The 19,346-nt window shown below is 44.3% G+C and overlaps 1 protein-coding gene across 1 annotated transcript in view; it reads right to left on the minus strand.

The window, feature by feature from the left end:
* loxl4 (lysyl oxidase-like 4) overlaps nt 1-19,346 on the minus strand; it is a 48,756-nt gene that overhangs the window by 18,099 nt on the left and 11,311 nt on the right. The window contains exons 5-10 of the mRNA XM_084077221.1: nt 11,018-11,056; nt 9,902-10,115; nt 9,469-9,646; nt 2,345-2,499; nt 1,396-1,563; nt 1,117-1,279 (exon numbers count right to left, since the gene is read on the minus strand). Of these exons, the coding sequence (XP_083933347.1) occupies nt 1,117-1,279; nt 1,396-1,563; nt 2,345-2,499; nt 9,469-9,646; nt 9,902-10,115; nt 11,018-11,056 (917 nt within the window). The remainder of the gene's footprint in view (nt 1-1,116; nt 1,280-1,395; nt 1,564-2,344; nt 2,500-9,468; nt 9,647-9,901; nt 10,116-11,017; nt 11,057-19,346) is intronic.

The following is a 19,346-nucleotide window of genomic DNA, read 5'->3' on the forward strand; positions in this document are numbered from 1 at the left end:
CACCGCTTGTTTCTTCACGTCACTGTGCCACCATCATCGGGACAAAGATGTTTGTATTTGGGGGGGGGGGGTACTATTGGAAAACCTACAGCACCATCAGAGTGTTTGACACAGAGACCAACTGCTGGCTGAACACACCTTCTTCTGCACAGCTTCCAGAAGTATGTTGGGCTTATTTAACCTTTGCCTACAATGGAGAGCTGTACATACTTGGCCGTCGGAACTCTACCAATGAGCTCTTCATTGATCTGTGGAAATTCAACCTAGAGACCTTCTCCTGGAAGAAGGTTGAGCCCAAGGGGAAACAGCTGCCATGCTGTTGGCCCGTGTATAGCATGTGCTGTTGCATCGTGGGAAATCGTATCTTCATCTTTGGAAGATACAAAGACGGTGGTTACGCACCCATTCTATTGGATGACCTGTACATCTTAGACTTGAGTCCTAGTCTGAAGACCCTGTGCAAGCTAGCAGTTATTCAGTACGATCTGGAGCAGTTAGGACTCCCTCACAACACCAGGTGGGAACTGGCAGCCATGACGACCAATAGCAACACATGACGATGACAGAGAACATGTTACAGACAATGGAGAAAAATAAAAAGAAGATGTGTATGTTGTGGAGGTATTCATGGGTGTGGATCTGACCCACATCTTGTCTCCCCCATGAAGAAGATGAGCGGGCCCGAGGTCCGTCAGACATGATTGCATCAGCACAGCCTACACCATAACTGCCACACCAGCTCCAATGGGGGGCTTTTGGGGAAGCAAGGCCATATTAGGCTTGTTGGATGTAATCAAATTGTATAAATACTGCTGTATAATTCTGTTCAGGGGTTTTGGTTGGTAGAACCACTCGGTAGAACCAATACAAACCCTAGAAACTTACCTTACTTTATCATTCATTTTGAAATAAATGGGACCATACTTTGACAAAACGCATGTCATGGTGATAGAAAGAAGACTTTAAACTAGTGACTGGAAGCATATAGTAATTATGACAATGTATATTATAGGGGCTGTACACAGGAAATGGCTTTTTTGGGCATTTCCTGCTGAGAGCAGTTTTTCTGGGAGGTGCCTGGATTAAAGCAGTGGTTAATTAGGTCTCATGGCTTACTCTCTGAACATGTGACCCCGGCCGATTTAGCTCCGCCTCCCCGGGGACAGTGGATGTGGTTGTTACGGCGACAGTGTTGGATTGACAGCTCAGTGCCGACACAGTGTGTTCCACTGAGGAGAACGTCAGCTGCATTGGGGTCTCCAGCCCAGTACCAGGTGTCCTGGAGAGACAGACAGAGAGAAAGACAAGGAAAAGAGACATTGTGGCCATAAAGAGTTTGTCAGGATGTTATACATTTCCGATCCACGTGTTATGATGCCATGAGGAGGTCATTACCTCGTGGGCGCGGGCAGCAAAGCCCAGGCCCAGCTGTCTGCACACCACCATGGCCTCGTTGATGCCCCAGCTCTCGCTGCACACGGCGCCCCAGCGCTTGCGGCCGCCGACCTCCACCAGCACCTCCACGCGGCCCTCCCCTCGCTGTCTGCCACCAGCCAACCTCACCTGGATTACAAGCAACCAAACACAATGCAGATTCAGAAGGCAAATGAATGAGTTAAATTAATTATCAATGGGGAGGGAAAAAAATCGTTAGCCTCATAGCATAATTACCTAACTCATATTGTTAAGGAGAGACAAAACCAGAAAATACCTTTCTGCCTAAATCACCAAGAAAGTAAAAAAACTCATGTTTATCTTCCTGTATTTATATCTGCCTAGCTCTACTGCACTGCTAACAAAGGCATCTTGCCTTATTGCCTATGTTCTCAGCCTATCAGAATGCTTGTTACATTCAAAATCATTTCTGCCTAAGTCAAAAAGTTGACTTAGGCAAAGTTGACTTAAAATGACTTTCTGCTTTGTGTTAATGGTACAATAAGATACCAGGGTTGTGGCTCTTTCAGAGCGGGAACTTTGGGGGGGTGGGAGGGGTAACATAAATTCACTGTTTTTGTATGCCTTTTGTTATTGACCTGTATGTGAAAATATAAAATAAAAAAACCTTGAAAAAAAAATGACTTTCTGCTTAAGTCATTTTGGAATGTAACAAGCATTCTGATTGGCTTAGGACATATAAGGCAATAAGGCACAATGATGCAGCAGTGTTAGGAGACTAGAGATAGGCAAAAATGTCAATTTGAACAAAAAGCGACTTAGGCAATTATGCTAATATGACTTAATGTTACTTTTCCAAACACTTCAATGGTCTTTAGTGTCAGGCTAAAGGCTAAAGGCTAAAGGCTAAGCTCATCAGATGTATGTGAGAATGGTTGTGATGTCATACCGTGCTCTCTAGGCCCGTCTTGGGGACGTTGCAGCGCACAGAGGCGTCCTGGGTGTGTTTGAACGTCCACAGTGGAACCTCCTGGTAGGAACAGTCAGTGATGGAGCGCTCCTGACCCGTACACTGGACACTGTTCATGTGGATGGGTCCAGTGCCTGAAGAGTGTTGAAGGGGGGGGGGGAACAGGACAAGACAAGAGGTATGTGTAAGATAATGAGGTCAAATGTGGGATGAAGCAAAGAGAATGGAGGGTCAGATAAGAGTTGTACATGACCGAAAGGGCCTTTCTGTGTGGAGTTTACATGTTCTCCCTGTGTCTCCTAGGGTAGGTACCCTCATAAAAAACATGCAGTAATCCTGGTCTCTATACTGCCTCCCCCTGGTCAGCCGGGGCGCCTGATGGAGGGGAAAGGAACTGGTTGGAATAACGTGTTCCTTCCACGCTCTACGTCCTACCAGGGAAACTCCCCCCTGTCAGGTGATAAGAAGCTATGTCCTACCGGGGAAGCTTCCCCCTGTCAGGTGATGAGAAGGCTTGTTAGCTCTCATGCATTGAAGGAGGTATGAGCTCGGCTCTAGGCTCTCCCTAGGCTGACAGAGGGAGAGTAGCGCCCAGGATTACTTAGACAATCGGCACTGGGTGAAAAAAAATGGGGTTGCACAATTGTGGGATAACAATTTAGACAAAAAAAAAACGAGTTGTACATGATGTGAAATAAGGGTGTGAAAATAATCACAGTCTGAATTTCGGTGTTAAAGGTGCAATCCATACATTTCATGTCCTATCCTGGATGGGAGACCAGATTTCTACTGCTGAGAGGGAATCCTCATCTGGCCTCGGTAAATATTGATCTTATGAGCTTCAGGCAGTGTTACTTGCAAACCAGTAGCTGTCCTTACCCAACACCGGGGTCACCAAAGGTCTTAATGGAAAAGTAAGGAAACCACCTCAAAGCACTGCAGAATGAGCAGATGTGCTAAAGTTAAAGTTATAAGCTTTAAGCTTCTTGTGCAAAACAACGCAGACATGATGGCATCATCACACTGCACTCACCCTGAACACACTTTATCTACCTGAGGATCAATGAGACACTTGTAAAGCCACAACAAACGTACCACACACACACACACACACACACACACACACACACACACACACACACACACACACACACACACACACACACACACACACACACACACACACACACACACACACACACACACACACACACACACAACCTTTAACCACTTGTGTTGAGACACAACAGAGTCTCAACACAAAATCTCCTGAAAATAGATGATCTACAAGCTCACGACGTGTCAAGTTGCGAGCTTGTAGATCTTTGCCCCCACAACAGGGGGGCGCTATAAGAGGTTCATGTGGTCAATATAACAGATAGATAAATGTGTTTCATGTCCACAGAGACTATCAGTGTAAAAGGTTCCTATCTGCCAGAGCCAGAGCTTTCTGGCTCTATGAGCAGCGATGCCACCATGGTCGTCGTATATCAGGGATCTGTCACAGCTCATTACCGCCATTCTCTTGCTTTTGGCAGCAAAACAACTACTTTCCCCTCAAGTCAGTCAGAGACACAAGATGGACGTGTGCAGTGAGTCCCAGCAGAGAGCAGGGCCAAATCTAGGTCAATAAAAACCCACAAGCTTTATATACAGTAAGTACAGTATATACTATAAATGTGTTGGTTCGTTTTAATGTTTGAAACAAAGATGAGGCCAAAACGACACAGAGGAGACAAAGCTTGTTGTGAAACAATGACAGCTGATGACAGCACGCTCAAACACAATGCTAAATAATAACTGCTTCAGCGTTTTCAACAAAAACAAAAACTTGGAAATTTGGTACTGTACCATCGAAATAAATAGAATGAACTAAATATAACTTAAACCACACAAAAAACAGAGGGCGAGAGAGCGGATGTGTGTGTGTGTGTGTGTGTGTGTGTGTGTGTGTGTGTGTGTGTGTGTGTGTGTGTGTGTGTGTGTGTGTGTGTGTGTGTGTGACACACAGAAAGAAGAAAGGTGGTTGAGAGGTACAGTAAGGAATAGATTGCCAGATTGTGGCCCTAACTTGGTGTGTCCCTCAAGTTGGTTTGGGCAGATTGCAGGCCTGGGTCCATATTGGTCACAATGTGTGGGTGGGTTCATGTTCTGCTGCACTAAAAAGGCACAACAGAACCCATGCTTCCGCCTCTATCTGCATGGTGCAGACCACAGGCCTCTATCTGCATGGTGCAGACCACAGGCCTCTATCTGCATGGTGCAGACCGCGGGCTGGATCTAAACCCCTACTGTTTGACTTATCAGGGTAAACACAGCGACCACATGGCGGCGAGGTGTCCTGAGGATGCACCGTAAGCCTGTAAGTGTACACCCATGTGCTGAGTTCTGGGAAACACTGGCCCCGGGGATGAAACCAGAGCCGCCCGATCCATGCACACAGGCGTTCAGCATCTTTCACTGCGATATGTATATGTACAGCATATATGAACCTCACGCTTAAAATTACACAGTGAGGCAAAAAATACACCGATGTGGGTCGGGTGAGGAAATAGAAGCAGAGACATTGTCCCTGTAATTTACCTCAATGATGGCGGTGATGAATGTAATGATGATGACAGTTGGAGAATGGCAGTGGATGGGGTGGAGTCTAGACTTAGTTTAAACAGAGCTTTTTCACTTTCACTCCTCCTTGTGTGACATCGATTTACCGATCGGGAGGGAAAACTTCTCCATCGGTCAAGTCCCTTGCAAAGTGTAAACAGCGCCACTTAAATGTTGTACTTAGTTACAAGAAGCATTTTAAGCAACAGATCGTGCTATAATTACAATCAGAAGATGCCGCAGATCAATTGGACGCATTAGAAAGAGAACACGGTGATGGAAACAGTAGAACTCCGGTCACATACTTGTTGAGAATAGCACACATAGTTGGTCAGCGGTTTGAAGGGAAACCCTTGCCTTTTCCTCTCTCTGAAATTAGCCTCCCGTTTAAAGCACATTAATATGTGTTTTTACTGTTTTTCTTTCCATGGAGCTTCTTTTTCTATGTCTCTAATCCACTTTGTGGGTCACTTTCTTGTCATCAAATAGGCCCCTTCCCTTAGCCAAGCCTAAGTAGTAAAATCATAGAAATTTTGTGTGGAACTTTAAGCAATACAATCCAACTGGCACCGAATCATTATTCCGTTGTCAACCAGTTTTATGGTTGGTACAAGTTGTGTGACACTGTCTCGCTAAGACAGGGTGTGTGTGTGTGTGTGTGTGTGTGTGTGTGTGTGTGTGTGTGTGTGTGTGTGTGTGTGTGTGTGTGTGTGTGTGTGTGTGTGTGTGTGTGTGTGTGTGTGTGTGTGTGTGTATGGTCAGTATCATGGTCAGTATCATGGTCAGTATCATGGTCAGTATCATGGTCAGTATCATGTCAGTATCATGGTCAGTATCATGGTCAGTATCATGGTCAGTATCATGGTCAGTATCATGTCAGTATCATGTCAGTATCATGGTCAGTATCATGGTCAGTATCATGGTCAGTATCATGGTCAGTATCATGTCAGTATCATGGTCAGTATCATGTCAGTATCATGGTCAGTATCATGGTCAGTATCATGTCAGTATCATGGTCAGTATCATGGTCAGTATCATGAAGGACCAGGGGTCCTTGAAATGACAAAGTTTGAGAACCTCTGCCGTACGGTATGTGAGGTGTGTGTGTGTAAGGGTATGTGAGGTGTGTGTGTAAGCGTATGTGAGGTGTGTGTGTGTACCTGCTGGTGGCATGCTGCCCTCATATCACACCTCACCGTCACTCAGTCCCACTGAGAGGCAGTGATCCACACAGAGCCTTTAGATCTGCCTGGGGGTTCTGACACTGAGCAGCCATGTTGCTTTGTGTTGCGCTGTCTCTCCAATCCCAGACAGATTAGCATCCAACGCATGGAAACCTCATAGTGACACAGGCCTCTGACTCCATCAAAGATAAACATGTTTGTTTTTTGTTTTGTTTACAAAAATAAAGGAAAGGAACATGTCCCATGACTGCCTATAAGGAATTAACCACTTAAGCCCTAAATCAAGGGCGCCGATGCTGTGGGTGCCTCGGGGCTAAAGCACCCAGGAGAAATGAAAAGCACCCAGTGGGCGAGGGGGGCGCGCAGCCGCGCGCTCATACTCGCAGCGCGCAGCCGCACACTCGTACTCGCAGCGCGCTCCCTATGTTTTGCCGGTTTGCTAGCAGGTAAATTAACCGAATTAAACTTACAAAACCCCCCCAAAAAAGTAAAATATCTGCCCAGAAACACGCAATAGAGCTGACAAATATCAGCGCCCCTGCCCTAAATTATACTTAGTTGTACAATGGTGTCGCATGGTGAAAATAGCTGATGTACAAGCTTGTCACAAAAAATGAGTACATTTCTGAATGGTGTCACCTATAATGACCAAACAGAGCCAAAACAGGGACACCAGGATGAAGAGTGGTGAAATGTTAAAGAAGTTTATCATTGTGAGATTGTAGATAGTGGCTATTATCGCTGAAGAGATTTGCTGTAGAAGGTAAAACAGGAGGGGGCCTAGTGTAGACCCCTGGGGGACTCCAGTCAACTAGGGTTTGAGTTGTTAATATGATTACAATCTGCTCTCTGCTTCCAAAAAAAGGAATGCATTCGGAAAAGTCTTTTAATATGGTGTGTTTAAAACACACCGTTTATTCTCTCTGTCCGGCGTTCTCAGAAAGGTTTCATTCTACCGCCGAGAGTGTAATTTAAGTTCTTTCCAACACCATATAGGCCTGTGTTTATGTGGCCTCCGGCGTGCATGGAAAATTATATGTGACAGTAAAATGTCTAAAAAGCAGCATGTTATAGAGTGGCAGCCGTGAGGACACTTTGATGTCTGACCCTGCTATGGCTGACACACAGCGGCGTTATGAAAACCTGTGTGTGTGTGTGTGTGTGTGTGTGTGTGTGTGTGTGTGTGTGTGTGTGTGTGTGTGTGTGTGTGTGTGTGTGTGTGTGTGTGTGTGTGTGTGTGTGTGTGTGTGTGTGTGTGTGTGTGTGTGTGTGTGTGTGTGTGTGTGTGTGTGTGTGTGTGTGTGCGCGTGTGTGTGTGTGTGTGTGTGTGTGTGAGTGAGAGAGAGAGAGAGAGAGACCTCCATTCAGGAAACAGAATATAGAGGAAACCTGCATTTCCAGGAGGAAGACGGGAGCAATAAGAAATGAACCTGCCATTTATCAAACCAGACTACAGCTGCAGAACCACATCATATGGTAAACACACACACACACACACACACACACACACACACACACACACACACACACACACACACACACACACACACACACACACACACACACACACACTTGAGCATATACAAAGACTCATATGCCTGTGTGACACGTGCACAAACATATAGACGCATGCACGTTTATGTGTGTGCGTCACACACACACACACACACACACACACACACACACACACACACACACACACACACACACACACACACACACACACACACACACACACACACACACACACACACACACACACACAAGGTTCTTAAGAGCCTTGCGGGCGGACCTGGAGGAAATATGAACTTATTTTGGGATCAAATTAAAAAGCTCCCTGGTCTCTGGTCTCCTCCCTGAGAGTTACAACACCTCTGTGCAGAGTCAGACTGCTGTAACTATCAGGAGGAAGCGGAGGAGCTGAAGCAAGGTGCTGATTTCAGACCAAACAAGATGAAGGGTACTGGAGGAGGAGTCACCTTTTTAAACCCTAAAGCCTCTCAAGACCACATTTTAAGCTTTCGTTTCCAACTCAGGAAAAAAGGCCGTAGTAGCAAACTGACATCATTCTGTACACAGCACAGTACTCAGTGTTCATTTAGACATTTGTTCCTTATTTGCGAACTTGCAAACTTCGATTAATTGAGTACAAAGGACACAATGGAAACAAGCCATAGACTTTCTTGGGTTTAAGATCCTCTTATCAGACCTTGTATTGACCTGGACTTTCCTGTGATTTTTTTTGCAAACTGCTAATTAAGTATTCAATCAATCATAGTTACGTGTTACTCTGAGAGTGTACACAAATGGAACCAAATGGACCCTCACGGGTCCATTTGGTTCCATTTGTACACTCTCAGAGATACATTAACACTCAGGACTTACAGCGCATAAATAAAATAAAATAAAAAAAGCCCCGGCTTTCTTCCCTGATGCATTCATAAATAACCCTGGTGCAGCTAGACAAGCTAAAATGATGAGCTCCTATTTCATCTTAATCAGCGTGATCAGGGACTACGCCCTGCACGGTCCCAGGGTTCTGGCTCTGCAGGTTCTCATGTCTGCTAACGGGTGTGGACACCGCCGGCACAGCTGGAGACCCGACTGGGGATTTTTTTTTGTAAAGTGAGAGGAAAAGGGATCAGTGCAGCGGCAGCACTCACTGCACTCATCAGGTTCGTCAGATGAAAAGGAGCTTTTCTGGAAGTGGGTATATACCATACACGCCTGTGACTCTTAGAGTCGCCCCGTGCCAAAGTAAACCACCACGGCTTATACTGTAGCTCACTGACTGGTAGAGAGAGCCTGAGCAGCTCACTTAACTCCCATAGTGAGCGAGTGCGTTGCATGTGCAAGATGTTTGGGCAGCTGGCGGTGTGTTGGGTCTGGTGGCTCACAGACTGTCTCACACAGCTGGAGAAGAACACAGACCCTGCTCTGCCCTCAAAGTAATAGCTTGTGTGATCAACACATTTGCAGTTTACACACACACACACACACACACACACACACACACACACACACACACACACACACACACACACACACACACACACACACACACACACACACACACACACACTTCTCTGGAAATTCTCAGGCCATTCAGTGCCAGACGGGCGCAGCGTTTTAGATAAGCAGAAGACTGGAAAAGTCATGAACCACTGCAAACACATCTCAGAGCGGTCCTATCACTGCATCGTGACCAGATCCAATTCAGATTAAGTCCCAGATTGAGATTACGATCCTTAAAGCACGACTTTAAGCAGGTTTTTAAATACTTTTGCTCTGGAAAGTATAAAAGCTTTATCTCACCTTGTCCCATGAAGGCTCCGATCAGGGCGTCCTTGGCGCTGCCGAAGCCCAGCTCCCTGCACACCACGCTGGCTGACGTTCTGTCCCACAGGTGGTCCACGATGGTCCCCCACTTGCCCTCTCGTAGCACCTCCACCCGACCCTCGCCCAGCCTGGGTCCTGACTTCAGGCGCACGGGCTGCACAACATGGGAGTGGAGGGGGAAAGTTTAGAGTGTGTGTGCCTGTGTGTGTGTGTGTGTGTGTGTGTGTGTGTGTGTGTGTGTGTGTGTGTGTGTGTGTGTGTGTGTGTGTGTGTGTGTGTGTGTGTGTGTGTGTGTGTGTGCGTGCGTGCGTGCGTGCGTGCGTGCGTGCGTGCGTGCGTGCGTGCGTGCGTGCGTGCGTGCGTGCGTGTGTAGGCCTATATGTGTACACTGTAAAATAGTGTGTCTCACCACCACTGCATTAGGGGCCTGGGGTCTCCCCGAAGATATGCGTGCGAACTGGGGTCCCGCGACGCACTTAGCCACGGCGTGTCTTCCACTCTTACAGGGGGTGGGGCTCCGTGCGATGGACAGCTGAGCGTGACACTCTGATAGGCTGTTCTCAGTGCCCAGGCAGTGAACCTTCTCTACCCAGAATCCCTTCTTCTTCGCCATCATGCTCAGTCTGGGGAGGAAGAGGAGATTCACAATCACAACACCAGAGGGAGCTCCACTAATCACGTCCAACCCAACCCAACGTCCAACCCAGATTTGGCTTTAACAAGGGGTTAAATTCGTTCTCCTGCTATGCCACAAACATGTGGAACGCCCTACCGACAGTCGTAAAGGAGTGTGAATCCCTACTCTCCTTAAAAAACGCTCTAACCCCCCCCCCCCCCGAACTGTTTACTGTACATATTTTCATTTTTGTTTTCATATGATGTTTGTCATGTATATTTGTCTGTTATTAATGTTTCGATGAATTGAGTACAAAGGACCCCAATGGAAACAAGGCAAGCCATAGGTTTATAATAAAGCATTCAATCGATCAATCAAAACACACAATAATGGGGAAAAAAAAGTTATAAATGGATTCAAAGGTAAATTTCATATCCTTTGGACATCATTTATCAGCAGGCATGCGTAGACACATAATTGGATTTCTAAATCTAGACTGTAGTGTAGTGTAGTGTAGTGTAGTGTAGTGTAGTGTAGTGTAGTGTAGTGTAGTGTAGTGTAGCGTAGCGTAGCGTAGCGTAGCGTAGCGTAGCGTAGCGTAGGGTAGCGTAGTGTAGCGTAGTGTAGCGTAGTGTAGCGTAGTGTAGTGTAGGGTCGGTCCTTCCTTCAGATTGGGAAGGTGATATGATTTGTTATCAAAGCAGTGGGTCAATAGGTCAGTTAGCGTCTGTTCTAGCCAATTCATTGAATTTAGATTTCCCCAGACCCCCAGTATAGGTGGTGACCTGACCTCTGACTGTCCGACTACACCAGACTAGTCTGCCCGGTAACCATGAGATTTATGAGCTGTCTAAAGTAAGGGAAAGTGTGGTTGACCACCAAGGTGACCAGAATGAGTGTCTTTCTTACCTTGTTGAAGGATCTGCAACCTTGGTGTCCCAGATTTTCCTATGAGAGAACAAAAAAAGGAAGAAAGGGATGTGAGTTCCATCAGCTCTGTATATTTGCTGAGGTTTCTCACACACACACACACACACACACACACACACACACACACACACACACACACACACACACACACACACACACACACACACACACACACACACACACACACACACACACACACACACACACACACACACACACACACACACACAGTCTTTCATCCCAAGAGGTGAGCTACTGTACACAGTAGGCTACGTGAGCAGTTCCCCCAACAGGGAGACAGTGCCTACGGTTCTAAAACTAGAGACGGATGGTAATGTGTTTAACAGAGGACTCAAATTATGGTTGGAATGAACCATAATCAACTAAATCAAATACATGTGTTCACATGTATAGTACTGACTGGTTATCTGAATGATTATGTCTTCTGTTGCTTTCGCAAGTTTTGTATTGGGTCTGATTTTGATGATGTTAATTATTACAAGTATATATAATTATATATATATATATATATATATATATATATATATATATATATATATAATTATATATATATATATATATATATATATATATATATATATATATATATATATATATATATATATATATATATATATATATATATATATATATATATATATATATATATATATATATATATATATATATATATATATATATATATATATATAGGTGTTGAAAATTAGCACACTTTACACTTTAAATAATGCATCTGGTTTTGTCCAATGTGATTGTGATGTCCATATCAAATACATAAACAACTTAAAATAACATGAGATATACTGCAACTGTTTGTTGAAAATGTATAGTAGTCCTGCCACACAAGACGGACTCCGCTCTCTCTACCTCTCTCTCTCTCTCTCTCACACACACACACACACACACACACACACACACACACACACACACACACACACACACACACACACACACACACACACACACACACACACACACACACACACACACACACACACACACACACACACACACACACACACACACACACACACATTTATCTCAATAAACTCGGTTTATTTAGCTTCTCGATGACCTAACAATGCCCTCTGCTCTCACCCTGACTTTACAGGAAGCAGAGGACTGCACATACAGTAAGTCAGTAGCGTCACGCTAGGCTACATGTGGCTTTGTGGGGAGCATAAAGTTAGGTATATGAGTGAGAGGCGATGACTGGTATAGTTTAAGCAAGAATGTATTGTACTGTTTTCCCTGACCAAGTCCACCTCCAGTCTCTCTTTACAGAGTGTATTTCCATCTGGAATGTCTAGGCGGGCTGTCAGCGTGAATGTGGAGAATGAATGGTTAGAGTATAGTGAATATTCCAGACATACAGCGTAGGGAATACAATACCGCTTCTTTGCCAATATAGAATTGTTGGGCGGGGACACGAGAAAGCATCTGCAAAACCACACAGTTTGACCATTTCTCTTGAGTTTATCTAAGCAAACTTTTATATGTAAAACATTTCATTGTATTTCTATTTAATATTATAAATATTATAGTTGCCGTGCCCACAGGCCAATTTCTTCCTGGATAATGATGATGTTTTTTTTTTCTTCCAACAAACTGCATTTAAGTGTAAAAGCTGTATAACAGCTCATTAAAAATACTGGATTTGACTTGGTCGCCGCCCACTTTCACACTTGACAGTCGCACCAGAGCACTTCTCTCTCTCTCTGCCCGTCTGTCTCCTTTACCAAATGGAAATCTTCTTTTTTCCTATTAGTAAAAACACTGCTTAGTGTTTATCCATATATTTTCTGGCGCGAGACAATTATGTTGAGCGACGTGATCCAGTTATGTTTTTTTGATTGATTGATTGATGGATTGATTAATTGATTGAATACTTAATAGACAATTTGTGTACAGGCAGTACACAAAGTTAAAAACACGCCAAATGGATGACACAAAAAAGCCAGAAGCGTGTTTCCACATTGTGGTCCATAAGTCAGGTGATGATACATTAGGAGTCCAGCCTGTTCCTAATATTCAGCTGTTTCCCAGAGAAGCTTGCAGCTTACAATGGGAAAGCAAAAATACACAGGGAAGACATCCTGGCACATTTGAGCAACAAACAGTTGTTATGTTGCGTCCTTTAAGAAATGAAAGAAAGTACTCAAGGTACTGTGCTGCAAATATGACTTATGTTCATACTGGTAGCACTTTGAGAGAGTGAGAGAGAGAGAGAGAGAGAGAGAGAGAGAGAGAGAGAGAGAGAGAGAGAGAGAGAGAGAGAGAGAGAGAGAGAGAGAGAGAGAGAGAGAGAGAGAGAGAGAGAGAGAGAGAGAGAGAGAGAGAATCAGTGATGCTCACCAACTGTTGGAGTTAGCCAAAGACGCAATAACATAGATCATGTTGAATCTCTTTTGTTTCCATTGTGTTTTGTAAGACTTGTGAGAGAGTTATGTATCCTGTAGTTACAGTACTGCATGTATCTACTGTATGTACAGGATGCTAGATATATAACTGGATGAAAATAAAAACAATGTGGCTTTGGCGGCTAACACCTTAGCCGCCAAAGCCACATTGTAGGCTAAATAAAATGGTGACATTCAACAAAAGGCAGCGTATGTACGGCATTGCTGGGAAATGGAGGCTTAACCCAGCAAGCAAACAAACAGTCAGAACTCTGGCTCTGTGCTGGCCGGCACGTCCGAGAAACGGCAACGACCGAAATAAGGGAGAGCCGTAAAACAGATGTGGTGACCGGCCAGCGGGGGTTGGAGGAGAGGCATTCCCAAACACACGCACACGCACACACACACACACACACACACACACACACACACACACACACACACACACACACACACACACACGCATAAATATTCACATCAATGGCTCCAAACACACGTACAAAAACAAATGTGTGCATTAACCACTTTAGCCCTATTAAAGGAAATTCTTTGAACCTTTTTGAAAACATGCCCAAAACAGGGATGCCAGGTTGAAAGTGTTTAAATACACACGCGTGCACACACGCATGCAAGCCACGCACACTCATACCTGCTCAGACCAACAACTTCCCATTCTTAATGGGAAGTTGTTGGTCTCTCATGTAGGAGACCCAGGTTTGAATCCTGGGTAGGACAGAAAAGCAGCTTTAACACTAACACACAAGTGTGTTAGTGTCGCCTTCTTCATCTTCTTGTCTACGTTTTTGAGTAAAATATTGAATGAATACATGACAACTCTATCCTCAGGAAAGTTTCTTTTAGCAGATCGACAAGATCAAAACACGCTGTGTTTCAAGCTTGCAGATCTGCTGTTTTGGAAAACGTATACGGATAGTCACTCATGAAACTACAGAGCGCTGCTGAGTGCTGACCAAGTCAAGTCACAAGCTTCTGAAAACAAACGCTGGACTCAAGAGCCACATTGTCATTTACCTGAGTGAGGTCATGGGTTGTAATGTGTGTGTTTGAGCTAAACTATAATATAGTTATGCTCAAAATGACTCGTTTCCTAACGCCAGTGGAACAGGATAAACAACAACATGAAAATGTAGTCATGGTAAGGAAAGACTATCAAAGACGTACATTATTCCTATCCAACGACTTAAACCCTATATACTTCATATAGGCCCCCTCATTTCCCTCTACACCAAATGTCTTTGCCCCAGAATAGGGAAATGTCTAATAAATTACATTATTCATTACATTGTCAGACTGCATCTCCTTTCAAATGGTTGATGTGTTTCTAGACGTGACAACTGAACTGAAAGCTTTCAGTTGCTGCACTGTTGCTTTAACCACAGCAACGTCTGGGCATAGTTCGGCAAACATTCGGCAAGAATAGGCAAACATTTGGTGAAAGTAGGCGAACATTTAGCAAAAACAGCAGATGTGCAAGCTTGAAACTTCTGTGTCGCATTGTGACAACGTGTTGTGAGCTTGCAGCTATTTGACGCACAACAAAGTATATATGGGGTTTAAGTGGTTAACTGTGGCTGTGGTCAGTCTTGTATAATTTATGAAGAAGTAAATTGCCAATGACTTATACCTTTCAAGATTTAAACATCTATACATTATACATTTTGTCTATTTAGGCAGAAATATGCCGTAACGGCGCCATCTTAAATCACGTTGCATGACACTTAACAAAGCCACATGCAATGTCACAGAGGCTGTGGTGAACTCAGACTGACGCACTGTATAGAATTTAACTCTTATTCTTAACAGAGGCTCATAAAATATCTTGAATGCGTCTGCCATGTGGCTCTGTAGTAACATGTCGAGAATAGACAGGGGTGCCTTAACACACACACACACACACACACACACACACACACACATGTGCACGCTTGCACACACACTGTCTTGCAAACAATTTCCCACGAGGCAAATACGTCTGTCACTTGATTATGACCTCACCACAGACCCATCACTTTTTAGTGTCCTCAAAAGGCCACACCGCCTGCAGTCAGTGGTGGAAAAAGTACTCATATCTTTTACTTAAGTAAAAGTATCAATACTGCAATATAGAAATACTTTGTTACAAGTGAAATTCCGGAATACAAAATTTACTTGAGTAAAAGTACAAGAGTATTGACATCAAAATGTACTTAAAAGTACCAAAAGCCGAAAGTACTCATTGTGCAGGATGTCCCATTTCAAGTTTTCAAATGCATAAAACTCATTTGAAAATAGCAGATCTACAAGCTCACAATGCGTCGCATAGCAACGCATTGTGAGCTTGTAGATCAGCTATTTTCAAATGGCCGAAACGTATATTGGGCTAAAGTGGTTAATGTTTGTTTTGTAATAATAATCAAAAGTAACTAGTAACTGAAATTTTCAAATAATTGCAATGGAGTGGAGTAGAAGTAAAAGTACTGAAAACTGGAAATATTCCCCTAAAGTAAAAATACCACAAAATTGTACTTAAGTACAGTACTTGAGTGCATGCACTTAGTTACTTTACACCACCGTCTGCAGTTCTGCACATGAGACTATAATGTACAGACAATTGAAGGACACCCGCACGTCTTTTATTTGACTCCATTACGCCACTGTTTGTACAATTTGTAACCATGGCAAATCTCACACTCTCTCATCCTTAACTTCTCTAAGGTATGAACCTCAGCTCTTCTTCATGTGTTACGAGGGATACGAGTAGCTCTGCTGTACGACTAGACCAGACTAGACGAGCACAAACATGTGGTCGGAGCAGTAACAGCCACGCAGTAAAGTTTTAAGTGCTAATTTAACCACATAAACCCTTGCATCCCTGTTCTGGGCATGAGGAAAATATAGGCAAAGATTCTGCAAAAATAGCAGATCTAACGCTTCTGGTTGCAATGCATTGTGAGCGTGCATACTGTACTGTAGATCGGCTGTTTTCGGGGGAAGAGATTTGGTGTAGAGAGAAAAAGGGACCAAGTATAGATTCCTGGGGGATCCCGGTCAATGATGTTGTCCTGTCCTCCCTTCTTCTAATGTATATTACATTGGGTTAATGTAACCACATGTGATTTAACAAATGTAACCAAATGGACGCTTAAAGGTCCATCTGGTTGCATTTGTACCCCCTGAGTAACAAATCAATGAATGAGGATTTTACAGTGTAACTGTAAAATCCTGCCTCTGTGTTAGTGAACTGGAAGTGTTGAGACTCGAGGGTTGAGAGTTCTACCTCCAAGGCCTTCATCAGACTGATTAATTAAAGGGGAGGCTCCACCCCTCGTTGGGGGAACATGGGAGACTAATGACAGAGTCCCACCCGCCTCTTAAAGGACAACAATCACACCGCTGTTCCTTTTTTACGGCAGCCTCACACTCCCTAACCCTGGCATGCTCCTTAAGACCAGGGGTGTCGTAACGGCTCGCCACAACTGCTATGGAGCCATATTGTTCAAAAAGGTGCAATTGGACGTTTCAAAGCGAAGTCGCAAGATAAGAAGTTTTCCAATCTGTTGCGTTTCGTCAAGATGTTTACAGACAGGATATACAACGCTGTGTGAAAATGCCACTTAGGTGAACCTGGATTGCAAAAGACGCCCAAAATAAAATATGCTATAAATTGCCAAAGAGTCCCAAAATAAAACACGCTATAGCTGTCATTATGAAACCTACAGAAGGCGACAGAGGCGACTCAGGCGATGGATTACGAGATAAATGTACACTGCGCTCGAGGCAGATTGGAACTGTTCAATGTCGCTGCGTTTCAGCTTGGCTCAGAAGTCCAGGTTCCACACTCTGTTCCAAACCACCAAAAAGATGGCGCTGGCATGCATAGGGAAATTAAAAGATGGCCAGATAAATTAGAGAGAAGCTCATTGAGGAAGATCACACGGACTTGGGATACCAGACCCGACTCGGTTGCGCAAAATGTCATCCTAAAGACTGAAAATGATACCCCCCATCTTAAGGAAAAGTTCAGCAGAAGCATAATTAAACATAAAATGGTGGTTAAGTCTCCAAACGGCCACAGAGACAGACGAGACGGGGAAACGACAGACAGCTGCTGACACAGCGACCTATTGCAGGCTGCAGCTGTAATTGGGACATATTTTACACCAGCCTGGGACTATACTGCTCTCTACCTCCCTCTTTCTCTCTATCTGTCTCGCTTCCTCCTCTTCTCTTGGTCTCACCCTCCTCTAACTCTCTCTCACACACACAGCTATAATTGGGGGCATTTTTTTCACTCTCAGCAGAAACCCTGGACAGCCTCAGTCCTACCCAACCTGTAATTACAGCATCTTCAGAGTCCCATCCAAGAGACACACACAGCCAGCAGGGAGACATGCTGGTCCAAAGGCTTTCTAAGAATGGACCAGATAGACAAAGAGCAAATGTATGTAATGTAGAGGCAGGGGGAGTGCCACTGGCTATGTAACTCCAAACACTTCCAGGCTCGTCTCAAAATGGACCCGGGGCGTCCGGTTGGCGCCGGAGTTCCTGCCCACCACTGTGGAGAATGGTGTTCGATTCCTCCACGGTGCCTTCCGGCTTGGCCGGGGCGCCCCCCCCAGCATACTCAATTGGCTGTGTTCAGGCCAACAGGGAAGGGCAGGCACTCTGTCGATGCAACTAGCGACTCCTACAGGTTGGTCAGAGCCACTGTTGAGCCACCTTTTTATCACTGACGAAAACGTAATAAAACCAAATAAAAACTGGACTAAAATGTTAGTGAGGGACTAGTGGAGAAGAGATCCAGTAGAACTAAAAGACAAGACATTTAATGTTTGGTTGCGCTCGGGTGTTTCTCTCTGAAAATAGCAGATCTACAAGCTCACAACGCGACACGTTGTGAGCTCATAGATCTGCTATTTTCAGCATGCAACCAAGTGTAAAACCAGCCATTACGACGCCATCACGGCACCGCCAAAATACATTTTAGTCGACTAAATCAACTGTAAAGCTTCATCATATGTTGTCGGTGCCACCATCTTTATGGGTTCAAATGTTCCCATTTCTACACTGATATCTGAGTCTAGGTTCTCTGTCAACTCTACTGTATATTATATTATATCTGGCTGAATACAATGTTAGCCAAGAGACACAATTCTTTTTTGTAATCATCAATCAGGAGAACCGTGAATTTGACATGAATCAGCATTAAAGCCTATAGTATACTTAGTTGACCGGGGTCCCCTAAGGCTCTATAGTTAGTCCACTCATTTTTTCCCTCTACACAACATCTCTAATATGAATATATTGAATATAAATTATACTCATACTCGTTAGAGATACTGTAGCGAACGCATACATATTTGTAAACAAACAGATTAGGCCAAACCTTAGTTCATACATACAGGTCCACTGTACTGTCACTGTAGCAGAACACCAAGTCAAAGCCAGGACACCAAGACCAAACCAAATCAAGACACAACCACTTCCATAGCAGAGCCTTTAATTTACAGGGGAAAAAAATCAACATAATGACATGCAAATCTTAGCAGCTTGAATTTAAGTCTGCAAGAAGACTTTGCTGTGCACTTAGAGGCGGATATGCTGGATGTATTATCCACTTTGTAGTGGCTGAGGTTTCAGACCTTAAAGAGCCCATCGTGCGCTATTCCTCAACTTCCTTTCACTTGACCTTAAGAGGAAGGTTTACATGCAACGCCCTAAAAGCGCCAGTGAGCAACGCCTCCCCGTAGGCTCAACTCCAAGTCCTTCAGGCTACAGCAGTCCCGTCCTCCCTTCTTGGTGAGCTGCCAAGCCCCTTAGGTTTCGCCCATACATATCTAGCTATACCATCCACCCCGCAAAGCCATTACTTATCCCCCTCATCTCTG

This window comes from Gymnoscopelus microlampas (assembly GCF_963454915.1).
Source record: "Gymnoscopelus microlampas genome assembly, chromosome: 13".
NCBI lineage: Eukaryota > Metazoa > Chordata > Actinopteri > Myctophiformes > Myctophidae > Gymnoscopelus > Gymnoscopelus microlampas.